Source organism: Sus scrofa, chromosome 18, assembly GCF_054392235.1.
Source record: "Sus scrofa isolate SSC_HxYL_T2T_F1_AM1 chromosome 18, Sscrofa_HxYL_maternal_Yorkshire_Landrace_v2.0, whole genome shotgun sequence".
In the NCBI taxonomy this organism is placed as follows: domain Eukaryota; kingdom Metazoa; phylum Chordata; class Mammalia; order Artiodactyla; family Suidae; genus Sus; species Sus scrofa.
Window position 1 is genome coordinate 28,756,339 of NC_139400.1, and position 26,206 is coordinate 28,782,544.

Consider the following 26,206-nt stretch of genomic DNA (forward strand, 5'->3'; position numbering starts at 1 on the left):
GAGGCTGTGCCTCCTCTCTTTGGAATCTCTAATAAGCTCTAGCAAGGCAGGCCAATATTTCAAGGGGTTGTCACATGCAAAAGAAATTGAGCAAACTTAGAAGTTTGAACACAAAACAAACTCCCCCTACCTCACACGCCCTGCCTTCCTACCTCCTGCAGGAACCTTTCTGCAGCTGCAAACCCACACCTCTGTTTGGAATGGCAGGACTGGACTAGCAAGTCCAAGTTAGGGAATGAATGCACGATGGACGAAGGTCTAAAACTTGAATCAGAAAAGAGGGAGTAACAAGAAACATTGGCAAAAAAGGCACATTTAAGGAGAGGCCTTTGGCTGGAATTCATTTCTGGCCCCTCATCCTTGTCCAGAATAGTTTGAGCAGAGAAGAAAGCACTTATCTTTTTTGGAATATGACCTTACTTTCAAGTTTGAATTAGAGAAATAAAAGTGTGGCGAGGCATCTCTCAGCGGCGTGCTTCGCTTGTCTTCTCTTATGTTTCCTTCTGTCACCACTTTCCTGCCTCTCCCCTCTTCTCTGATTTCCTCCCTCCACCTTCCACTTTGGGGCCGCTGTCTGGGTCTCTTCCACCTCTCCTCCGGTCCTGTTTCTCTCTCCTCCTTCTCTCCGTCTCTCGGTCCCGGCCCTTCTGCAAGCACGTCTTCTCGTGCCCACTCTGGGGGTGGAATGGAGGCGAGGTGCAGTAGACAGGACGCCAAGTCACGTGCTGGAACAATGCTTCTCATCCAGGAGCCATGCTCTCAAGTGGTTCTCTCAGGAGAGGCTGTGCTGTCATCAGGAGATCATTCTAGTTCTTCCTTAGTTGTGGCTTTCTCCTCTCCACCAGATAGAGTCCCTCAGAAAGCTGAATGCTGCAGAGTGGCGTTGGCGAGGGCTGTGTAGATTCTCCCCAGGGTGCAAGGCTCAGATAGAACTTCCTGTTAGTGTAGGAGAGGAAAAGATTCAATAGGATGTAACTTGCCTTAAAAGTTCTTCTGGGAGTTCCCGTCTTGGCGCAATGGAAATGAATCCGACTAGGAACCGTGAGGTTGCGTGTTCCATCCCTGGCCTCACTCAGTGGGTTAAGGATCCGGCGTTGCCATGAGCTGTGGTGTAGGTCACAGATGCGGCTCGGATCTGATGTGGCTGTGGCTGTGGCGTAGGCTGGCAGCTGTATCTCTGATTAGACTTCTAGCCTGGGAACCTCCATACACCACGGATGTGGCCCTAAAAAGACAAAAGACAAAAAAAAAAAAGCTCTTCTGTGGGCAACTAGATACTTCTGTTAATTTTTATTTATATGTTTATGTATTTATTTTCTTTTTATGGCCGCACCTGTCGCATATGGAAGTTCTCGGGCTAGGGGTCAAACAGGATCTGCAACTGCCAGCCTGTGCCACAGCCACAGCAACGTAGGATCTGAGCAGTATCTGTGACCTACCCCGTGGCTTGCCTAGTTGGATTGATTCCTAGTCGGATCCTTAACCCACGGAGCAAGGCCAGGGATGGAACCTGCATCCTCACAGAGACAGTGTCAGGTCCTTAACCCAGTGAGCCACAATGGGAATTTCACTTCTGTTAATTTTTAAATTGTCAACTATTAATAACAGGTAACTTGTAAGACTTAGTGGTTTATTAATATCAGACTTTAGAAAACATAAACCACTTCTACTTTCTTTAAAGATTATCTCTGATCAGATAGAGGCATACAGGAAGTACGTAATGAATGACTGTTAAGTGAATGCATGGATGGATGTGTGAGGCTTGGAGCAGGGAAAGGCAAGGGCTGGACCCCAGAGAAGTGTGTCCCCCACCCCGTCCCTCCTTCTCACTCTCCACAGCAGAAGGCCGAGGATCTCTAAAAGCTCTAGAAAGGAAAAGGAGCTGCCCCTTCCGCATAGGCAGCCTCTCATGCCTGCCAAACAGTGGGGAGAAGGCAGCTCTAGTGGCAACAGTGTCCTGCTAGTCTCTATCCCTTCACAGCCATTCGCAGGAACTCCTAGGAGCCTCTGGTGGCTCTGGAGGCTCCATACTTAGGGTTTCACTCAGCCCAATCAGAGAGAAAGAAGAACAGGGCAAGAAAAAAGAGGGCTGGGAGTTCCCGTTGTGGCTCAGTGGGTTTAGAACCTGACTAGTATTCGTGAGGATGCGGGTTCGATCCCTGGCCTTTCTCAGTGGGTTAAGGATTCAGCATTGCCAAGAGATGCAGTGTAGGTCACAGATGCTGACTGGATCTGGTGTTCCTGTGGCTGTAGCATAGGCCGGTAGCTATGACTCCGATTAGACCCCTAGCCTGGTGACTTGCATATACTGTGGGTACAGCCCTAAAAAGACAAAAATAATCATGAAAAAGAACAGGAGTTCCCATCATGGCTCAGTGGTTAACAAATCTGACCAGGAACCAAAAGGTTGCGGTTCGATCCCTGGCCTCGATCAGTGGGTTAAAGATCTGGCGTTGCAGTGAGCTGTGGTGTAGGTTGCAGATGCAGCTCAGATCCCGAGTTGCTGTGGCTGTGGTGGAGGCCGGTGGCTGAGCTCCGATCAGACCCCTAGCCTGGGAACCTCCATATGCCACGGGTGCGGCCCTAGAAACAAACAAACAAACAAGCAAAAAAAACAAAGAGGGTTGTGGTGGCTGTGGCTCGACCCTTACTCCCACCCCATAGCCTCCTGGAATCACCCCCAGGACCCTAGGACCTGAACCTGGGCCTGAGGTGGAATTCCAGGCCTGTCCCAGGAAGGCAGCTGGACTAGCCCCATCACCGTACCTATGAGCGGGGACAGCTGTGGCCCCGTGGAGGCTGCCAGAGTGCTGAGGAGAGAGAGGGGCTGCGGCCCAGAGGGATTCTCTCTTTCCCACTCTCCATAGGTGAACGAATCCCTCCAACTGAGGTCGCGGGTGCAAGGGATGGAATCTTCGCTGGGACTGTTTTTTTCTAGGACAAGAAAAGAATGCATTTGCTTGTACTTTAATTCACAGAGCCTCTCAGATTCCAGCCAACATTTGTGAGGTGCTTATTATGGGCCAGGCACGAGTCCAAACAATTACACGCATTAATGCTCTTTTAACCCTCACAATAGCCCTGAGAGGTCAACGCTGCCATAGTCCCCATTTGAGGCCTGAGGAATCTGAGGCCCAGCAAGGTTAAGTCACTTACCCATGGCCACATAATGAGGAGGCAGGGCCAGAACTCAAAGCCAGAGAGCCCGGCTACAGAGCCTGAGCTTTTTACCACATCATGTCAACAAGGCAGTACCAGTAAAAGGAGGGAACCCACGCGGCTTGGAGAGGTTAACCAAGTGAATGTCCCCAGGAGCTTCAGCTAGCTGAACTGGCAATGGCCCTGAACCCAGACGGCCTGAAGCCAGAGCCTGTTCTTGGCTTCAGCTACCCAAAGGGTGGCTCACAGCCCAGCAGCTCTGGCATCGCTGAGAGCATGTGTCTCAGGTCCACCCAGACCCACACTGACTCAACATCTGCATATTAACAAGATCCCCAGGGGATCATTTATACATTAAAGTTGGGGAAGGCAATAGGTCACAGCTCCAGCTGATGGGGAGTTAAAAGGTTCAACCACACAGGTGAGCTGGGGGATGCCGGCTTTTCCAAATGTAGTTCACTCTCTCGTCATCTAAAATTTCCAAGAGGCTGGGAAGTGACTGTCCTTCCAAACCAAAAGGGTACACTACCTGGACAAAGAGAAAAAGAGGGGTTCCTTCAGCTCCAAAGAAAGAGCAGGGCTCTTAGGCCATCCCAGGGTGATTCGCTGAAATCAGCCTAGGGCCATCTCGGAAGTGACAGTCCCCATGACACAGGCGTCCCATGACTCTGAAATTCTAGCTGTTTTCTCAAGTCCTAGAAATAAGTTTGCAATATTCTCTATTTCTATCTTCTTCAACTCTAACCTCATGGGGTATGTTTTGAGTGTGTGTGTGTGTGCGTGAGCATGTGTGTGTTTGAATGTATGTGTAAAAACATTAATGAATCAACGTTATATTAGCAGTTTCTCATATAATAGGAGAAGGTATTTGTAGACTTGGAGAAAATGTGGGCCAGCAATCAGCTTGATTCACCATTTATTTTATTTTATTGTCTTTTGGGGGTGGCTACACCCATAGCATATGGAGGTTCCCAGCCTAGGGGTCAAATCAGAATTGTAGCCGCCAGCCTACACCATAGCCACAGCAACACTGGATCCTCAACCTACACCCCAGCTCATGGCAACGCTGGATCCTCAACCCACAGAGAGAGGCCAGGGATCAAACCCGTGTCCTCATAGCTACTAGTCAGGTTCATTAACTGCTGAGCCATGACGGGAACTCCTCTAGTCACCATTTAGAATGGGTTGTGAACTGGCAGCCTCCAGGCTCACTTTAATCTGTAGATACACTTTGTTTGCCCAGTAAGTATAGGCATATACTGTAGTTTTTTATGAAGTGGGGATATGTGTCACATAAAAATCCAGGTTTTTGGTTTTTCTTGAAAGATCAGAGTATCTGGCAACACCAGGCCTGTGTTCTAGGATGGCAATAATTCACTGACTCTTTAATGGAAATGTTCGCTTTTGGAGTTCCTGTCATGGCTTGGTGGAAAGGAATCTGACTAGCATCCATGAGGACGCAGGTTTGATCCCTGGCCTCACTCAGTGAGTTAAGGATCCAGCATTGCCTTGAGCTGTGGTGTAGGCTGCAGACTTGGCTCAGATCTGGCATTGCTGTGGCTGTGGCATAGGCCGGCAACTGTAGCTCCAATTCAACCCCTAGCCTGGGAATCTCCATATGCCACAAGTATGGCCCTAAATAGACCCCCCCCCCAAAAAAAGAGAGAGAGAGAGAGAGAGGGAGAGAGAGAGAGAAAGAAAGAAATGTTCATTTTTTTCATTGCCAGTGTCCCCACCACTCCCTACTGTCTCCTTAATGCTGAAACCAAGTGTCAGTCCGGCTGTTGTTTTACCAATAATAGAGCCGAGAGAAAAATCAACCATTTCTGAGTTCCCGTCGTGGCACACCGAAAACGAATCCGACTAGGAACCATGAGGTTGCGGGTTCGATCCCTGGCCTTGCTCGGTGGGTTAAGGATCTGGTGTTGCTGTGAGCTGTGGTGTAGGTCGCAGATGCGGCTCGATCCCGCATTGCTGTGGCTGTGGCGTAGGCCGGTGGCTACAGCTCTGATTCAACCCTTAGCCTGGGAACCTCCATATCCCGAGGGTGCTGCCCTAAAAAAGACAAAAAAATCAACCATTTCTTATATGTATGACACCTTGACTCTTCTCTCAATTATACCTCCTGCAGACATTTGAGTTGAGGTAACTGCTTTGGATAAAAGTTGGCACAGCTCCCCTGAGATGTACACTTTCCTCTAAATCTCTAAATATAACATGATATTTTGGCTGACTCCTGAGCCAATTTGGAGGAATAATTTATTAGCGGTATGCTGCATGAATATTTATTGAGTTTCTACTGTGTTTCTAGCCCTGTGCGTGCCATGAAAAAAAAATTAGTATTAGTTGAAGAAACAAGGCTTATTATACCTATGAAACGATGAGGGATCTTATGTTACATAAGACAGGTTATGAGCAAGTCTTGCCTGGACAGGAAGGTGAGTGTACCTAGAAGATTAGGTAGGATTGAGAGTGGCATCAGGGGAAGGGAACAGAGAGAGATGAATAAGGCCTGGGGAAGGATACCTGAGGTGTGACCAGAGCAGAAGATTTGGGTCGGAGAAGAGGAGGAGGCAGAGGGCTCCCGTCTGAGGAAGAGAAGGTGATCGGGTGAGATGGGTAAGAGGTGGAAAGTTCCTGCAGGGTCATCCATGCCCAAATGAGTGGATGTGGCTAAAACTAGAACCTGGACGTACATAGGGAACTGGTTGCTGTTTCTGGAATGTGTCATGCTGTCTCACAGACTCTGTCTCTTCCTACAATCCCTACCTCATCCGCTTCGGCCAGCCCACATGCACTCATCCTCTCTGACTCAGCTCAGATCCCAGGCCTTCCCAGACAGCTTCTGGGAAGGAGTGAGGCAGCCCTGTCTTTGTGCTCCAGTGGCACCCTGGGCCTGAGCTTTGAAAGTTGCCTGAGGAGAGGTTTTGTCATTTGGGGATGTACCCATCTGACTCCACCAGCTTATAAACCCCTTGAAAGGAGTACCAGGTCTCTCTTCACTGTGAGTCCAGAGACTTCCAGAGGGTTTGGCACTTACCAAGTGCTCAGTGCATGTTTTTGAAGGAATACATGAATGAATGAATGAACTAGCGGCAGACTGCTGCAGTGGTCCAGGCAAGAGATGATAACGTGGACTAGGGAAGGATCTGTGGGAGCAGAAGTGAGGTCAAGGATATAAGAAACATTTCGAAGAAAGATACTGGTAGGATGTGGTGTCAAATGGACGCTGGTGGCCAAAGGTCCCACAGGAGCTCAACCCAAGGTGCGGAGAATGATGGCGACTCGGTCAGCATCAGGAAAGCTGGGGCAGGGAGTGGGAGGGACTTATTCCTGGATCCGAAAGGCAGAACGTTCTCTGAGACAAGGGTGCCCTGGGCCCTCCATTACCTGAGCTGTGCTTTTTGTTCTCTGTCTTTTTGCTGCTCCTGGAACTCCAGCCATTTCAGGATCAAGGAAATGAAGGTCAAAAAACAAAACAAACAAACAAAAAAAGAATAGAGCATGAAACTCTCATTTCAGATTTTATGTCAAGCTGTATTTTTCCTGATGCAACCAAAGCTTTACAGGCAGATATAAATATGAAAAAGGCCAGCTGTGGCTATATGGGGTATGCGTGATGCACATTAAAGTCCCAGATGAAAAAACAGGGAAGGGGAGGTGGGCTGGGGTGGGGTTTGAGGAACACAGCCCACGCTGCTGACTTTGCTGAGGTGGAGGGGGTGTGACTCCATCTGTTTGGTCTTGCATCTCAGCCGTTTGATTTTATTTGCTGTAAGTTGCATACTGTTGCCAATATGCCAAGAACTGCTATAACTGCACACAGACCAGAACCTGCCTAAATAAGCAGGAAAATCATCACGCAGGGCTTCATTCTGGGACGTTAAAGAGATGAAACGACATGTCTGTACAAAGCAATTATTGAGCCAGGGAAGCAAAAATTAAATGTTCCCCGTTTCTCAAATCGCTCTGATCCATTTTGTGTATGACAGCCCAGACTTGGTTGCCATAGCTTCCTGGCTGGTCTCGCCACACCTACCCGCCCTCTCTTCAAATCACTGTCACTGCAAGAGCCAGCATGACCTTTTAAAAATGTAAATTGGATCACGTCACTTCCCTGTTTAAAATGCTGCTAAGTCTCCTGTTACACTTAAAGTCTAAATGCGTTTGCATGGTTTCCCAGGCCCTGCGGGGCTTGGTGCTGGCCACATCTATGGATGTCCTCCTACCACCGCCCCTACTAACCCACTGGCCTTTCTTCCCTCTCTCTGCACTCGCCAAGCTTCCTCCTCTGGTCGAAGCCTTAGTCTTACACCCGTTCTTTTCCTTACCCCACACCGGTCCCTCCACCCTTTATCAGGCTTCTGTGTGTTTCTCCTTCAGGTCTTGGAATCTTCTGACCTTCTGGAGATATTAAAAGCTGTCTGTGCCAGAGAGTGCCAGGAGGCCTCCAGCATCCCCTTTCCCTTCTCCCTTGGGCAGAGCATCCAATTTTGTGTTGGGCCCAAGGCCATGTGGGAGGAAGGATGCATTTCCCAGCTTCCTTTGCAGCTGGCTGTGGCCATGTGACTGACTTGTGGCCAGTGAGACATAAACGGAAGCCGTCCTTCCCAGAGTAATAAAGAAAATCTGTGATTTAACGTTTTGAAATAGTCAAAAAGTTGCTTCAGAATATCCTGCCCTGGAGTTTCCATTGTGGCTCAGCAGTCATGAACTATACTACCATCCATGAGGACTTGGGTTTGATCCCTGGCCTTGCTCAGTGGGTTAAGAATCTGGCATTGCCATGAGCTGTGGTGTGGGTTGCAGGCGATGCTCAGATCTGGCATTGCTGTAGCTGTGGCACAGGCCAAGGGCTACAGCTCTGATTTGACCCCTAGCCTGGGAACTTCCATGTGCCACAGGCACAACCCTAAAAAGCAAAAATTTTTTTTAAATCTTGCATCTTGCTCTTGTTAGAGTCCAAGCTCTCCAGCTCAGCAAGGGGACCTCTTACCCTGAAATTTCTTCATTGCAGATCTCTGTATGACATACAGAATGAGGAGCTCAGTATATATTCTTTAACAGCAAGCCATTAAGAAGCCTTTTTCTTCTGTTAATACTTTTCTCCTCCCGTCCCAGTTTAGAATTAATAATACAAGTTAATGTTCATTGACACTTCTTTGTTCATTTGTTAATTTGACAACTTCTTGGAGAGTTTATTTAGATCTGCCTCCAAATCTGCTGAAGCCGAGTTAAGCACTTGAGGCATATGAGCTCATTTAATCCTAACAGTACCTGGGAGAGGCTGGCACTACTGTAATCTCCATTTTACAGGTCTGAAAACTGAGGCCTGGCAGAGTGAGGCAATGTGCCCAAGAGCTCACAGGCAGAGCAGTGACTCTGATGAGAGATTGCCTCCTTTGTTCTCCCGGTTTTCAGCTTATGACCGGCACTCACAGAGAGATATTTCTTTTTTTGGTTCTGTCACTGAGCTACTGGTCTCTATTATGACAAAAAAATTCCTTTTATGTGACACCTTTTTTTTCTCTCCTGGTGGCATTTACTCATTTGCCTCTGTTCTCCCTTTTCTTCAACACTGCAAATCAAGCTCACCAGGACCCTGGTTCCCACCTCACCTTTGCTCTCCAGCCGTGGTTCCCTGCGGTCTAAGGGCTCTGGACTTCTGTCTCTCTCATACCAACCAGTTCAACACTCAACCCTGAGTCACCTGCACCTACAGGGACACCTTCAGGCATGAAGAAGACAGGCCTGCACAATGGAGCTTATCAGAAAACTTATTTTATTTTTGTCTTTTTTTTTTTTTAGGGCCATACCAGCGGCATATGGAAGTCCCCAGGCTAGGGGTCCAATTGGAACTGTAGCTGCCGGCCTACACCACAGCCACAGCAACACCAGACCTGAACCGTGTCTGTGATCTACACCATTGCTCGCGGCAACGCTGGATCTTTAACCCACTGAGCAAGGCCAGGGATCGAACCCACAACCTCATGGTTCCTAGTTGGATTCATTTCCACTGCACCACGATGGGAACTCCAGAAAACTTTTTTTATAAAAATCACCACAGAACATCCATAAAGTCCAAGCAGGGGCGAGGTAAGTAGGTAAAGAACCCAATGGTAGATGAGGTTTTAAATAATGTTTGGGTTATTTCTCTGCAGGACTAGGAGCTCGGTTAGAAATTAGGTTTTACTTCCTGACTCGTGTTGCTAATTTATTCTTACCACCGAAGAAGTTACTTTTCATTTTTTAGAAAATTCCTCCTCTTGGAGTTCCCGTCATGGCACAGTGGGTAACGAATCCGACTAGGAACCATAAGGTTGCGGGTTCGGTCCCTGCCCTTGCTCAGTGGGTTAACGATCCGGCGTTGCCGTGAGCTGTGGTGTAGGTTGCAGACGCGGCTCGGATCCTGCGCTACTGTGGCTCTGGCATAGGCCGGTGGCTACAGCTCCGATTAGACCCCTAGCCTGGGAACCTCCATATGCCGCAAGAGCGGCCCAAGAAATGGCAAAAAGACAAAAAAAAAAAAAAAAAAAAAAAAAGAAAAGAAAAAAGAAAATTCCTCCTCTGGAGTCAAGCCCATGAAGCTTGTGGAGAAGAATTAGGCCAAGAGACCAGGAAAAAGTTGTCCTGAGTCAAGGAGAGAGACTGGGTACCAAGGGCAGTCCCCCATGCCCCACCCATGCCCATTAACCAAGTGACTGGGTTTCTGGATTTCACAGTGCAGACCGTCTGGCTGCAGGGGGGGAGGTCGGGCTGGCTGGCTTTGGGTCGGGTACCTGAACTGGTTGTGCTGGTGCAAGTCGGCAAAAATCTGAGAGAGGGCCTCACTCTCGCCCTTGGCCATCAGCTGCATGAGGCTCTCGCTGGGCTGGGAGGCTTGGGGTTTCTTCTGTACTAACTAGAGGGGAGAAAGAAAAAAAGCAAAACCAACTGGTAAGGCCTTAGCGTCTCTGCATTTTCTCATATCATGACCCAGATCCTGAAGTGTTAGAACTCAAGCTGTTCCATGGAACAGGGCCACGCCAGCTCCTCGGAGAGAGGCCATTCTGAGACCGCATCTGTTTGTTTATACCCCCGTACTGTTATACGGATCCTTTGGTGTCTAAGGATAATGTGATCATTGAATACTTTAAACATAATTTAGTAGATAACCTATTCTTATGCCTATATATGTTATTGAATAGCCTACTAATATAAACTTTAGTTAAGATTATGTTACTTGGTTTTATATTTAAGTGGAGCATGATTAAATATTTATTTTAGGAATTTAACAGTTTTCAAAATCATTTCTCTAAGAAATATCCCATCCTGAGCTCCTTTTTATGCCAGGGTAAAACTGCTTTTTTTCCTGTCGCCCACAGATGCCCCAGTTGTACACGCTGCTCATATTCATTCAATATTTATTGAATATCAACTATGTGCCAAGCACTGGGGAATCTCAGTGAAGAAAACAGATGAATCTCAGCCTTCACGGCGTTTAAAGCTGTAGCTCAAGTCAGGCTTGTGTTCATCACACTCCAAGTCCTGGGGCAAAAAGGCCCAGCTGGCGTCCCTGAATTCTATCAAATATTTAAAGCAGTAGTAGGGCGTTCCCTTCGTGGCTCAGCAGTTATCGAGCCTGACTAGGATCCATGAGGATGTGGATTTTTGCTCAGTAGGTTAATGATCCGGCGATGCCCTGAGCTGTGGTGTGGGTCGAAGATGAGGCTCGGATCCCACGTTGCTGTGGCTATGGTGTAGGCGAGTGGCTGTAGCTCCGATGCCACCCCTAACCTGGGAACTTCCAAATGCCATGGGTGCGGCCCCCCCCAAAAGGTAGTAGTAATAGCAATTCTTTACAAACTGAGAAATAGAGGAGGAAGGAACACTTCCCAAATTACTCAACAAGGCTAGTATTACTCTATACCAAAGCCAGGCTATCACGAGGAAAGTACAGACCAGTATCTCTAATGAACATAGACACAAAAGTCCTTAACAAAGTGCTAGCAAATGAAATCCATTAATATATAGAAAGGAGTATACACAGCAGTGACCAAGTAGGGTTTATTGCCGGAACAGAAGATTGGTTCAACATCTAAAAATCAGTTAATATAATAAATTATATTAATAGAATCAAGGACAAACTACATGATCATCTCGGTAGATGCAGAAAAAGCATTGAGCAAGATCTAATACCAATTCATGATAAAACCTCTCAACAAACAGGGAATAGAGGGAACTTCCTCAACTTGATAAAGGGCATCTACAAAAACGCCACAGTTAGCAGCATGCTTAATGAAACACTGAATGTTTTCCCTAAAACTAGGAACAAGGCAAGGAAGGCAAGGAGTCTACTTTTGCCGCATCTATTAAATATTGTACTGAAGGTTTTTTGTTTGTTTGTTTGTTTGTTTGTTTTTGGTCTTTTTGCCTTTTCTAAGGCCGCTCCCGTGGCATACAGAGGTCCCAGGCTAGGGGTCCCATTGGAGCTGTAGCTGCTGGCCTACACCGCAGCCACAGCAACACCAGATCCAAGCCGCATCTGCGACCTACACCACAGCTAACAGGCAACACCGGATCCTCAACCCACTGAGCAAGTCCAGGGATTGAACTGCAACCTCATAGTTCCTAGTGGAATTCATTAACCACTGCGCCATGACAGGAACTCCAGTACTGAAGGTTCTAATTAATACAATAAGACAATAAATAAACATATGGATCCAAATTGGAAATGAAGTTAAGCTGACTTTATTACAGATGACATGAATATATGTGTGTATGTTTATAGAAAAATCCCAAGGAATCCACAAAAACTGCTGCAACTAATGAATAAGGTTAATACACAAAAATCAATTCTATTTCTATACCTCCAAAGAATGATGCAAAAACTAAATTAAGAAAATACAATTCTGGAGTTCCCGTCGTGGCGCAGTGGTTAACGAATCCGACTAGGAACCATGAGGTTGCGGGTTCGATCCCTGCCCTTGCTCAGTGGGTTAACGATCCGGCGTTGCCGTGAGCTGTGGTGTAGGTTGCAGACGCGGCTCGGATCCTGCGTTGCTGTGGCTCTGGCGTAGGCCGGTGGCTACAGCTCCGATTCAGCCCCTAGCCTGGGAACCTCCATATGCCGTGGGAGCGGCCCAAGAAATAGCAACAATAACAACAACAACAACAACAACAACAAAAGACAAAAAAAAAATACAATTCTGCTCATAATAATAACAACAAAATCAAATACTCAGGAATAAATTTAAAGAAAGAAGTGCAGAATTTGTATATGAAAGCTACAAAACATCACTAAGGGAAATTAAAGAAGAATGGAATGGGGGTTCCCGTTGTGGCTCAGCAGAAATGAATCTGAGTAGTATCCATGAGGATATAGGTTCAATCCCTGGCCTTGCTCAGTGGGTTAAGGAGCTGGCATTGCTGTGAGCTGTGATGTAGGCTGCAGATGCAGCTTGGATGCTGTGTTGCTGTGGCTGTGGCATACGCTGGCAGCTGCAGCTCTGATTAGACCCTTAGCCTGGGAACTTTCGTATGTTGAAGGTTTGGCCCTAAAAAATAAAACAAGACAAAACAAACAAACAAACAAAACATGTCCTTGTCAAAATTTCAGTGGGCTTTTTTTGGGTGTAGAAATTAATAAGCTGATCCTAAAATTTACATGGAAATGCAAAGGATCTGGAATAGCCAAAACAATTTGAAAAAGAACAAAACTGAAAAACTTGTATCACTCAGTTACAAAACTTACTATAAAGCTACGTTAATCAAGACATTGTGGTGTTGGCATGAGAATAGGCAAACAGATTAATGGAACGGAATTGAGACGCCAAAAATAAGTCCTTACATTTATGGTCAATTGATTTTTGGCAAAGATGTCAAGAGAGCTAAATGGGGAAATGATAGTCTTTACAACAAATGCAAAATGGTACAGTCACTTTGGAAAACAGTTTGCCAGTTTAAATAAATTTACCATATGACCCAGTAATTTCATTCCTTGGAATCTATCCAAGACAAATGAAAACATATTTATACAAAAACTCATACACAATTTTTATAACAGCCTTATTCCTAATAGTCCCAAACTGGAAACATTCTAAATGTCCATCAACTGGTGACCAAACAACATGTGGTATATCTATACAGTGGAATACTATTCAGCAATTAAAAGGAATGAATTATTGATAATCTGTGTCTGTCATTCAGTTAGCCCAACGCTACGACGTAGATGAACTTGAAAAACATTACGCTAAGTGAAATAAGCCAGACATAAAAGACTATATACTACAGGATTCCATTTACATGAACTGTCTCAGAAATATGAGGTTGAAAACAGATGAAAGGGTCGCCTGGGGCAGAATGCAGGAACAGGGAATGACTGCAAATGGGCATGACAGAACTTTTTAGGTTGACAGAACTGTTCTAAAGCTGAGTTGTGGTGATGGTTGTGCAGCTCTATACAGTTACTGAAAGTGTTGAACTGCACACTGACGATGAGCGAAATTTAATCAGTAAAGCTGATTTTAAAAGGCCTAAGGCAAGGCTCACCTTCCCAGGGTGCTCCCCCACCCGCTCCACAGCTCAGCTCTGGCCTTGGCTGGAGGTCGCGGTGGCGCCCACTTACCTTAGCGTCTCCTGAGGGACTGCAGCTGTTCTTGGGCACCAGGCAGTGAGTGACAAGAATTCTAGGGTCTTTGGTGGTGATGGACAGGCCATTCTGCAAAATTTGAACCAGTCGGATCCAGAAGTGGAAGACAGTCTCAGGATGGTCGGGGTGGAGCCTGAGGTAGTAGATCTTCTCCATGACGGTTCTCAAGCGCAGGACGCGCTGAAGACGGTCGCAGACCTGGAGCTCCACAAACTTCAGTGGGAGAATCCTGAAGATGCAAGGGAAGACACACGGACAACCCAGTGCTTCTGATCCAACCCTGTCGTCATTAAAATGAGGGGTGTCTCCTTCAGGACTGAGGCTTTTGGGGGGTAAGAGAGAGCCCGCTTAGCATAGTGGTGCTCAAACTTTGGGGAGATCAGATTCACCTGGGGAGCATGTTTAAAATGCGGACACCTGGGATCGGTGGTGTCTTGGGTGTACTGGGACAGAGGTTTGATCCCTGACCTGACACAGCGGGCTAAGGATCTGGTGTTGCCACAGCTGCGGCTTAGGTCGCAACTATGGCTCGGATCTGATCCCTGGCCTGGGAACTCCATATGCCTCGGGGTGGCCAAAAAAAGAAAAACATAAATAAAATGCAGACACCCAAAGATAACCCCAAAGATTCAGATTCAGTAGGTCTGGGGTGTGGCCTCGGAGCCTGCATTTTAACCTCCACCCATTTTGCTGGGATTCTCACGCTGATGTTCCCTGGATCCTGCCTGAGAGACAAACTAGGAGTAAGGTAGCCGTGACCTCAGCGTGTGAAGTTCCTGGGCCAGGGATTGAACCTGAGCCACAGCAGTGACAATGCCAGTTCCCTGTAAGAGAACTCCTCAATTTCCTTCTTGGTAGCACAAAGGGAGCTGGCCGCCTCTGCCTCGGAGTTGGTCCCGAGGTCCAGGTCGATCCTTCGTTGACCTTAATGCCTCAATTCCTCTTCCCAAAGGAGCTAAGGTTCAAGGAGCTGACTTTGGATCTAATATTAATCAGCTGGGACTGCACTGTGCTTGCTGCAGGTATGCCTAGAACATAGTGGAGCAATGAGGGGTTTGCCTGGACTTCTGGGAATATCTAGAGATTCCTGAGCTTTCCTACCAGAATCCTTGAAGAGGCTCAAACAACTGAAAAGGCTGTTTCATCCCGGACAAGCATGTCACTAGATGTTACAGTTCCAAGCAGGACTTCATCCCACTCATGTTACCATTAGGAAAACTGAGCTGCAGCAAGTAACTGGTGGCTCAAAAATTATTCAAGTCTAGGAGTTCCTACTGTGGCTCAACGGTAACAAACGTAACTAGTATCCATGATGATGGGGGTTCGATCCCTGGCCTCACTCAGTGGATTAAGGATGCGGCGTTGCCGTGAGCTGTGGGGTAGGTCGCAGATAAGGCTCAGATCCTGCGTGGCTGTGGCTGTGGCTGTGGCCAGCAGCTACAGCTCCAATTCAGCCCCTGTCCTGGGAATTTACATATGCTGTGGGTGTGGCCCTAAAAAGACAAAAAAAAAAAAAAAAAATCATTTGAGTCTAGTTAGTTGCATACCAAGGACTAGAATCTGCATCTCCCAATGAGTGCTTCATCTGCCAGATCTCCTGGCTTCCTTGCCCCTTGGCCAAAAGTGGAGAGAATTCCTAAGAATTCAGTGGAGTGAATGCAGTGAGAAGGAAAGTGGGCATGTAGACTGGCCCTCACTCCTGTCCTCGCTATGCCCCCCAATTACCCCACTTGGCCTTGATGCTTCTGGTGCACCTACTGTCTTGGGTTACTGTTGTCTAAAGACAAAACCAGTGTCACTGCTGATGCCTTCTCTGCTTTCTCCCATCTTGCGTTTAGTCACGAGCAGCCTCTGCTTTGGTTTCGTACCTCGCCCTCCTTGATCCTCGCGCCCATCCATTGTGCTCACCTCTTCAGGATGATCTTGGGGGCTGCAGATGGTCTGTTCCATGTCTGGCTCTGCCCTTGGTGCCATTTGACGCTGGCCATGAGGAGGATGTTGGGAAGAGGCAGGCAGGGCACGGAGGAGGTCACCCCAAGGGCCATGGTATTGGAAGCTTTGTAGATGTCTACCCAGCTCCTGCCCTTTTTGACCTGCGAAGCAGCACCCCCGGCACAGTGTGAGCATTCGGCAGAAGCAGCAGTACGTCTTAGGTGAGTGTTTCTCAAACCCAACACTGTGCACGCTGGGGCTGGAAAATTCTTTGAGGGGAGAAGGCCCTCCTGTTCCCTGTAGGATGTTTAGCCGCACCCATGGCCTCTACGCAGGAGATGCCAATAGCAATCTCCACTCCATCCCCCCAAATTGTGACAATCCAAAATGTCTACAGACATTGCCAAATGCCTGTCGGTGGTGGCGGGTGGGGGTGGGGTGGGGCAATAGCATCACTTGCTAAGAAGCTCAGTTTTAACCCATATGGCCTAAAAACTGTAACAGCATTTACACTACTTACTGTTAGCAATTGCTCACAAGAACCACACCCCTGGAGTTCCCTGATGTGTATCACACTTTTGTGAATCCTCCCCAGGCTGTTTTCCAGCTTTTCTTTGAAAAACATATCCTCTGGCCCTTCTTTGAGGAGCCCTATTACCTCCTGCACATTTTCTGCACTGTCAGGTCCCTGTAATTCCTGGGTTCTGTGGATGCTGGGTTCCCTTGGCTCAGGAGAGCCCAGGCAAGGAAGCAAAAAGGCACCGAATGCCGCTTTACTAAGGCCTTTGCCTCCCATGTCTCATGGGAAACTGGGGTTCAGGGTGTGCAGGCCACGTGCACAATGACGCCTCCTGAGAAGAAAGCAGTGGACTCAACTCTGAGCCCAGATCTCTCTGGGTGTCCAATGCCTATTCTTTCACCCATTAGCATTTCTGTTCCAAACCCTCAAAGGGCATCTCATTATGCAGCCTTTGTTCATCTGAAATGGGCTGACAGCCTGGAGGAGGAAGCAAACTGAGGAAGGAAGCAAACATCAAACCCTCCACTCAGAGCAGCGAACCTTCGACCTCCCTCCCAGAGTGACTGCAAGAGAAAACCTGTGGGGGGCTCTGCCCACTCGGGGTCAGGTAGGGGTAGCCTTGCATTCAGTTCCTCTCTGCCTCCGTTGTCACTCCACTCCAGGTCCAGGGACAGACTGTTTGGTTACACGGTGCGAACGGATTTAGAAGAATCAAGACGTGCCATTCGGAGCCGCCCAAGAGTACCTGGACAAAGTTGCTTTCAAACATCACTGATTCAGGAAACAGGCTGAATTCTGGAGAATGAACCATCTGGCAGAGCAGTCCCTCCTCCACACCCAGGCCCACTCCAGGATTTGGTTCCCCGTCCACAGGAAAGAGGCCCCTGAATTCTTCCCAGGCATTCAGGGAAGGGAAGGTTGGATAGGATCTTGTGACTTTGACCGTCTTCTTTGATTTGTTCCAAGTCTTTCTTTGTGGAACTGATGACATTTCGGCACATGCTCAGGGGCCCGCAGCACGTTTGTCCGGAGATCTCTCTCTTCCCTCCTGGCCTTGGGCAGCTGGCCAAGTCCTGGGACAGCCAATCAGCTCACAATGATGAATGGATGACATCATGAAAAACCAGGGCAGGCCTGCAGGAAAGGGAAATGCAGAGAAGGAAATGCTTTTACAGCCTGTTTAAAGTCCTGACGTGCCCCAAGCCCTTCTCAGGACCTGAGGACACAGCTCCCCCAGAACTTGCTGAGAAAGCACTGAACCAGGCAGAAAGCAAAGAAGGATGGCTATTGGGAAGCTCCTTCCGCTGCTAAAGGAAAATACTCTCCCTGCCTTCCAACCCTCCCTTCCGCAGAATGCAACCTACGCCCAAAGGGTTTTTTAAGGGCTGCTGTCGATTTAAAGCCCAGTCCTCTTGAGCTTTGCACCACATGGGCCCCACATGCTGCCCCGGTTTATCTGCAATCGCCTTTGCTGATTCTGGAGGGAGTTGCAGGGCTGTAGGCGCCTGCTCTGTGCTCTGCTATGGCTGGCTGACAACTTCTGCAGGCCTGATTTCCCCGAGGAGGTCAAAATGAAAGAACAGTAGAAAAAGGCAGTTTCTTACCCAGAGGCTGGCTTGGTAAGGTGCCAGCTGAGAGGACAAGAATCCCGAGGAGCAGCTCTGCTGGGTGGACAAGCCCTTCCCCATCTCGGACAGAGACAGTGCGCCTCATCCCCGAGCCAGAGGAAGCCAGAGCCTGAATCTTAGGGCAGTTAGGTCAGAGGCAAAAAACCAAGCAGGCTGACCACTATCCAAGTTTCTTTCTGGGAGAAATCTTACTCTAATTTGGACAAAATTCCAGACTTTATTAACCATCAAGGTCGAACACAATCAATTTAGAAAAGCAATTTGACAACCAACATGTGCAAAGGATAAGCATGGAGGTTTACTTTTGTATTTCATTATCAAGTCACGGAGAAGGCCCGAAACTTGAGGCTCTCCTTATCCGATTCTATCAGCCCCCTCTCCTGGTCGATTCTATTACACCCCTGCTCTATCAGCTCCCTTGTGGGTACAGCAACTTCTGCACTCACACTCCTCATTTCCTTTTGTTTATCATGTGGGGAAAGTTTTCTCTACGGTAATATTCTCTAAGGATGGGGCCGGAGACTGCATCCTGCGGTGGACATTTCCCTGCAAACAACACACAGTACAAAAGTGAGGGCGACCAAGACTCCGAAGTGATGCTTTTCATTGTTGACGCGTACCTGCAACAGTAAAGCTTATTGGCTTAGATATAAGGTGTGGATATGTTTGGCCGTGGAGACACTCAGAAGTTCCCTGCAATATGGAAGATGACTTTTTCTCTTTTCCACGCAAGCCTGCTGAGCCCATTTCTGTGGTGTGTAGAGGGCGGGGTGTTTTTTAGCATTCAGATAGCTAATCGTGAGGAATCAAGCTTTTAGCTCTAACCAAAATGCTAAGCAGTGAGAGCTGGTGCTTGAAGGTTCTACTCCTTCTTACCTGCCTCCATCAAACCTCAAAAACTCGTACATTGAATCTTAAAAAACCTTTTGACAGATACTTAGTTGTCAATCTCAATGTCCATTCTCTCCATCCCTTTAGTAATAGAATGTTTGATTTTTAGTTGGTATGAGTTTCTGGAAAAAGATTACATGTCCTGGCCTTCCTTACAGCTAGGTACGGCCACAGATCTATGCTCTGGCAAAAGAGATGTAAGCTCAAGTGCTGGGTAAAATTTCTGATGAATCACTGTGGGAAGAGGACAGGCTCTTTTTTCACTCCTTGTTTTTTCCTTCTGGCTAGAATACTGATGACTGCTGGAGCTTGAGCAGCCCTATTGGGCCATGAAGTGGCATGCTAAGGATGGTAGCATAGCAAGATGAAAGGGTTCCAGTTCCTTGAGGATCATGAAGTTATCAGACTAGTCCTGACCTCTGTACCACCAGACTTCTTCCAAATATGAGGGAAATAAAAAAGGCTTTTCTGTGATTTTGAGCCAGACTTAAAACTAGTTAATAAATCTATATAAAATGCCTATCATTTGATTGTGATGATCATCGTACAGCTACAGGTGTGATAAATTCATTGAGTAATTAAAAAAATAAAATTTAAAAAAACTCCCATCTATTCTTCTGGACTGATTTTACAGGAAAGCCTGGTACTATTTACCAGTAATTCTAAGCAATGAAGAAAATAGTGTTAATTTGCAATAAGTTAGGAACTTAATGGCAAACATATAACTTCTGGAAAAAGTTGTATAAATATATGGAGTTCCCATTGTGGCTCAGCTGTTAACACATCTGACTAGCATCCATGAGGACGCAGGTTCCATCCCTGGCCTTGCTAAATGGGTTAAGGATCCAGCGATACCGTGAGCTGAGCTGTGGTGTAGGTTGCAGATGTAGCTTGGATCCTGCATTGCTGTGGCTGTGGTGTAGGCCGACAGCTGTAGCTCCAACCAGACCCCTAGCCTGGAAACCTCCACATGCCTCGGGTGCAGCCCTAAGAAGAAAAAAAAAAAAAAAAGAAGTTGTATATATATTCCAGTACTATGAGTAACTCACTGATTTTGTTTTGCTGTGTATACAGTGATGTTGGTGCTGCCCCAACTGTTGACTTTTGCATATTGACTGATGTGCGCTTTGGTGAGCGTCTCCTTGATTGTGTTGAGTGTCGTTTGGTTTGAGGCTAAAGTCACTTTGGCAAGGTGAGCTATCATTTCAAAACCTGCTCAGAAATGACCACAATATCTGGTTGTCAGCTGCAGCTGAGCCCAGGCTTTGTGGAGCTTAAAGCTTATGCAGTTTCAGAGACTCTTAACAAATAAAAGACTGGGGGGAGGGGCATGCCAGGAGTTATTCTTTAATGGGTACAGGGTTTCAATTTGGAAAGATGACCAAGTCTTGGAAATCAGAGGTGGTGATGTATACACAACAATGTGAATATTATGCGGAGTTCCCATCATGTCGCAGTGGAAACAAATCCAACTAGGAACCGTGAGGTTTCCAGGTTTGATCCCTGGCCTCGCTCAGTGGGTTAAGGATCCAGTGTTGCCGTGAGCTGTGGTGTAGGTCGCAGATACGGCTCGGATCTGGCGTTGTTGTGGCTGTGGCGTAGGCTGGTAGCTGCAGCTCCAATTAGACCCTTAGCCTGGGAACTTCCACATGCGGTGGGTGCAGCCCTAAAAAAAAAAAAAAAAAAAAAAAAAAAAAAAGATAATGTGAATGTTATGTAATGCCACTGAACTGTAAATCCAAAAATACGTTAAAATAGAAACTTTTACATTATGTATATTTTATCACAATAAAAAAAATTCTGGAGCATTAAAAGATCCTACAAAATTATGGTACAAAATTACTAGAGGACCTGGAGTTCCTGTTGTGGCGCAGCAGAAACGAATCCGACTAGCAACCATGAGGTTGCAGGTTCAATCCCTAGCCTCGCTCAGTGGGTTAAAGATCTGGCATTGCTATGACTGTGGTGTAGGCCAGCAGCAACAGCTCCAATTAGACCCCTAGCCTGGGAACCTCCATATGTCTCAGGTGAGGCCCTAAAAAGACAAAAAAGAAAAAAAAAAAGAAAATTACTAGAGGACCAGAGTGCTCGTCATGGAGCAGCAGAAATGAATCCGACTAGGAACTATGAGGACTCAGGTTTGATCCTGGCCTCGCTCAGTGGGTTAAGAATCTGGTGCTGTGAGCTGTGGTGTAGGTCGCGGACACTGCTTGGGTCTGGCATTGCTATTGCTGTGGTGTAGGCTGGCAGCTCCAGCTCCAATTGGACCCCTAGCCTGGGAACCTCCATATGCTGTGGGATCAGCCCTAAAAAAAAGAAAAAAAAATTGCCAGAGGTCCTCCTAGGGCCTTGGAGGGGCCCATGTAATTAGGGATCCTGAAGCTTAAGCTTTATTATCTGTATGGTAAACTTATCCCATTTAAATATATGTCATTATTTCTTAAAAAGCTGCAGTACATGAGCTTGTAGAATACTATAAAATGTGAACAAGTTAAAAAACAAATAGCATATTCCTACCTCCCAGAAAGCATCACTGTAACAGCTACGCATGTGTGTACTAAAATGAGATCATACTGTACAAATTGTTTTGTAACCTATTTATAATCTGTTTTATTTAGTCAACACTCTGCCTTTGTGTTTTGGTACCTTCATCTCATCTCATTTAATTTCCAGGCCATGTTAAAATTTCTCCAATAAACTGCAATTATTCTTACAGCTGGTATATCCAAATCATTAATCACTTAAGTTTGTTTTAATCTCAGGCAGACCCTTTTTTAGAACACTTACTAGTGGAAGCAATTGGGTCATTGGTCTTACAGAATGTCCCACCTTCTAGATTTGTCTGGCTATTTCCTTGTGTTTAGCTTGCTTCTCTAGCAACTATATTTCCTATGAAACAGAAATTATATCTCAAGGACAGATGGATTCAGGTAGTAGTCACTATTTCTTAGTAAAGGGCTAGCATGGGATCTGTGTGTAAGATACTACTCTCCTCTTCCAAAGAATGTCGTAGAAAAATATATAGAAAGAATTTGTATAAGCAGAAAAACGATTCCAGAAAATATACTAAATGCCTTGAAAAAAATCTTCTCTGCCGTCTCAAGGAAACTGAATACAATACAGGAACCTACAAAACAAAAATTCAGAGATACCAAAATTAGATGAAAAGAAGACTTGGAAAGGAAAGGAAATAAATAGAAGGAAACCCCACCAAGTATCTGAAAGTCACATTAGAAGCCAGAAGAAGTAGAGTTGATTTCACATAAAACTGAGTCAGTGCCCTGGATAACAGGTTGGAGAATATCACACAAAACACAATAAGGAAGGGAAAAGAGATGAAATAATTGGAAAGAAAATAATAGCTGTGTGAGATGGTTATATTGATCCGACAGGCAGCTAGAATCCTGAGGAGAAGGGAACAAATGGAATTTAAAACGTAGTCAAAAGCGTAAAAGAAAAGGCCATTTATGAAACAAAGACTCAATCTGGCAAACGGACAGGATTCCCTGTATTGAGTAAATTGAGTAAAGGAACCACTGAGATCAGAATAGCTCGTGTGAAGCTCTTGAATCTTAGGGAATAACAAAAACATCCTACTACAGACAGCGAGGAAGAAGCAGCAGACAGTCTTCCCAGAGGAACAAGATGAGACTAACCACGGACTTCTTTATAGAAATTTTAGATGGCGTAAGACAATGGAACAATGCAGAAAGAATGTTGAGGAGGAAAGAATGTGACCCAATAATTCCATTAATGGCTAGAAATTAATTCAAGTGGAAAGATGGCAAAAACAACCTTAAAACTCTAAGCACACTGGAAGAAATAAAGCCATAGCTGGTTCTTTGAAAAAGAAAAATTAGACAAACCACTAGCTAACAGTTTAATTTTTTAAATGGAAGACTTAACATATAAAATTTGTGTATAAGAAAACACAAATAAGTTCAAGCAGCAGTACAGGCTCCTGGGTAAAGGTAGTGACTTGAAACTGTATCGCTTAAAGTACAACCGAGGTGGTCAAAAGACCCCAAATTATAGCGACTTAAACAGAACAGAATTTTGATTCTCTCTTACATTGTGGTCCAAAGGTAAGCAGTCCATTGCTGGTAGAGTATCTCTGCCATTCTCAACACGTGACTTCCATCCCTGGGTTCCAAGGGGGCTCCAGCTCCTGCCATCATGTTTGCATCCTGGTCAGTGAGAAAGGGAAAAGGGGAGGGAAGTGTACACTCATTCCTTTTAAGGGCATGACCTGGAAATGGCATAATCACTTTTGCTCACATCCCATTGGTTGGAATTCAGTCACATGGCCACACCCAGGTACAAGGGAAGCTGGGAAATGGACCTTTTAGCTGGGTGGCCATGAGCCCACTTAGAACTGGAACTTTCTTTTATTTATTATTTAAGGATGAAGGATATCGGTGGATAATCAGCAACCTCTGCAAAGAAGCCATGTCACAGAATTACTCCTTCTGACATCCACCATAAATATATAATATATACATTTTTAACAGCAAAATTTTTAACTAGTGACAATGTAACCAGCAAAGAGGTTAAGTGCTTGAGTGGTGGCCAAAGGATAGGGAGAACAGAAAATCGGGGTATGGTCTGATAAAAAAGAAAGCAAGTTAATGTAATGGTGTGTGTTCTCACAAATTACCCACAACTCCCAAGAAAAGAGAGGCAGCCTGAGGGAGCGAGCAATAGGCTCGGAGAAAACAGCAGTAAGAAGAATCTTCAGGAGTAGAAGCTCTTATCGATCACAGCACTGTCTCTGCAGTGGCAGAAAAGCTCAGCTGGGCTCACCATTTTTCAGACCTCCAAGTTGGATTGGCAAAGATTATTCAATGAAAACAGGATGCATCTCCACCTGGAGAAAAGGACATTCAAAAAGCCATCAAGGGAGTTCCTTTTGTGGCTCAGCTGATTGTGAACCTGATTAGTATCCATGAGGGCACGGGTTCGATCCCTGGCCTTGCCCAGTGGGTTAAGTATCTGGTGTTGCTATGAGCTGTAAGTCGCGGACACAGCTCAAGATCCCGCGTGTGTGGCTGTGGTGCGGGCGGGCAGCTGCAGCTCCCCTTCGACCCCTGGCCTGGGAACTTCCATATGCCACAAGTGCAGCCCTAAAAAAAATTTTAAAAAAGCCATCAGGAGAGAAAGCACAGCCCAGGTTCTCACCGGACAAACAGTGCAAAAGAGACTGGAGGTGAGAAGTGAGTTAGAGTGAGGGCAGAACAGGCAGAATGTAGCTGAGGGGCTGGAAAGGGAAGGAGAGAGACTGAAGAAGGGACAATGGCTCCCCTGGGGTTGCACCAGGACACAAGTGATGCTGTTGGGGACCTGCTTCCCTGAGAGTTAAGGAGAAGGCATGGGACCAGCAAAGCAAAGGAGCCTCTGAGGGCAGCCCTAGTGTGAGGTGGGAGTAGAAGAAAGTGGAGACAGGGAAGCAGGCTGCAAGTTGCTGTCCGTTCAAGTGTCATCAAAGTCAACCCGGCAACATCCAGGAGAAGGTCAATGTTCTCATACAGTAGTTCTCAACCTTGTCAGACCCAAGTCCCTTTTTCATGGCAGATATTGTATAGCATCTCTTGTTGTTCTGAAATAAAATTCAGTGATTATACCATATAGAAATATAAATATTATACTTATAGTTTTTTAAAATGATATGCTAGCCCAACTGTACTGTAAGAGAGAAAAACGGAGTTCCTATCATGGCGTAGTGGACACAAATCCAACTAGGAACCATGAGGTTGCGGGTTTGATCCCTGGCCTTGCTCAGTGGGTTAAGGATCTGGCATTGCCATGAGCTGTGGTGCAGGTCGCAGACATGGCTCAGATCTGGTGTTGCTGTGACTGTGGCGTGGGCCAGCAGCTACAGCTCCGATTAGACCCCTAGCCTGGGAACATCCATATGCCTTGAGTGTGGCCCTAAAAAAACAAACGAACGAACAATAATAAAATAAAATAAAGTAAAATAGAATAACTATAACAAAAATATATATTCCGATATGTAAGTTTTTGCATGTGACTCAGAAGTCATAATGAAATCTAATCAGAGGCTTGCGGTCAGAATGCCTTAGTTACAAAAAATACTCTTGAAGGTTTATTGAATTGTCTACTCAAAGACAGTAAAACTCCACTATATATTGGCAAGTGAGGTCCCCAATAATAGTCAATCTGGGTGGAATGGCATCATTCTGAGTTTGGTTCAAAGTCTGGAGTCAGCCTGACTCAGCCAAAGGGCTGGGTGGTGCAGAACCAACCCACGGGGCAGTGTGGCGCCACCTCGTGGTAGTCTCTATGCTTACATAGGCAAGAATCCGGATCTCGGGGTTGGGCTGAGCCTGCAACCAAAGGTCTCTGTGATGACAGCTAACAGAAATGGGCACATGGGGGATTGACACTTGTGAGAAGGGGCCCAGAGGCCATTGGCCCTACTGCCCTCTGGACTTTGAGAATCACAAGCTGCCCAAAGCTCATGCCAAGTTGTTGTGAGCTTTGTTTTTCTCACCTATAAGGTATAGTTCAAAATAAGTTATCTCATACAATTATGAAAATTACATTAGATTGTGGATGTGGAGACACTTTAAAAAATGCAAAGCATTTACCAATAGAATGTCCTGAGTACTCGTGTGTGACAATCTCATACCACTAGTTGCCACATACTTCTTGCATCTAGACATGGCCCTTGAATAGCAGTAAGGGGAGGGATGGAGGTGACAGAAATTACTTTCCTCCTTTGTGCAAGCCAACATGCTTGACTGGAGACTTTAGGGGGTTATAAGACCAATTTAGATGGAGTTCTTGCTGAGGCTCAACAGAAACGAATCAGACTAGCATCCAAGAGGATGCAGGTTTGATCCCTGGCCTTGCTCAGTGGGTTAAGGACCCGGCATTGCCATAAGCTGTGGTGTAGGTCGCAGACACGGCTTGGATCCCGCACTGCTATGGCTAAGGTGTAGGCCGGCAGCTACAGCTCTGATTCGAACCCCTAGCCTGGGAACCTCCATATGCCGCAGGTGCAGCCCTAAAAAGACAAAAAAAAAAAAAAAAAAAAAAAAAAGACCAATTTAGAATAAACTGTGACTATTTCTTTGTATGTCATGGGCACATGGTGTATTTCTGGTTACTATTGGCAACTATAAACATTCAAAAACAATGTTTTGTTTGGCAGCATAATAAAAAATGCATATCCTCAATGGGGAAATTAATTGATTTATCCCAAGTCAGGCAGGAATCAGAGATAGAGTGAAAACCTGTGTGTTTCTAAATTGTTGTTGAATTTCTGGTTGTTTCCATTCAAGTTATGGCTCCCATAAGGGACCTGAGCCTTTATAATTCTAAATTTTCATTTAAAACTCTTATTTTATGAAGCTTTACCATTCTTCATAGCTGTTTTTCTCTTGGATTTCTCAAGATTAACCCCTGTGGGCTTTCTCTTTTTTA

The 26,206-nt window shown here is 46.1% G+C and overlaps 1 protein-coding gene across 7 annotated transcripts; it reads right to left on the reverse strand.

Annotated features, from left to right (window-relative positions):
* Positions 1-297: 297 nt before the first annotated feature.
* Positions 298-23,022, reverse strand: GARIN1B (golgi associated RAB2 interactor 1B). 7 transcript variants are annotated; one of them, XM_021078813.2, is made up of 8 exons: positions 22,832-23,022; positions 16,987-17,375; positions 15,698-15,882; positions 13,766-14,018; positions 9,939-10,060; positions 6,550-6,587; positions 2,767-2,934; positions 298-936 (listed from the first exon to the last, which is right to left on the reverse strand). In XM_021078813.2, the coding sequence occupies exons 2-8, from the start codon at positions 17,230-17,232 to the stop codon at positions 923-925; spliced, it is 1,026 nt and encodes a 341-aa protein (XP_020934472.2). In that variant the 5' UTR covers positions 17,233-17,375; positions 22,832-23,022; the 3' UTR covers positions 298-922. The 7 variants fall into 7 exon arrangements, with proteins under 7 accessions (XP_020934472.2, XP_084861671.1, XP_084861670.1 ...); XM_085005545.1 differs by having other exon boundaries at positions 6,550-6,593; positions 22,832-23,009; XM_085005544.1 differs by having other exon boundaries at positions 13,766-14,069; positions 22,832-22,995.
* Positions 23,023-26,206: the final 3,184 nt, after the last annotated feature.

Coding starts and splice junctions, on each gene's coding strand:
- GARIN1B (XM_085005542.1), bottom strand. CDS start 17,232: ATGTCATCAGTTCCACAAAGAAAGACTTGGAACAAATCAAAGAAGACG. Junction 15,883..16,986: donor TTGAAAGCAACTTTGTCCAG/GTACTCTTGGGC, acceptor GCTGCTTCGCAG/GTCAAAAAGGGCAGGAGCTG. Junction 10,061..13,765: donor GTCCCTCAGGAGACGCTAAG/GTAAGTGGGCGC, acceptor TCTCCCCTCTAG/TTAGTACAGAAGAAACCCCA.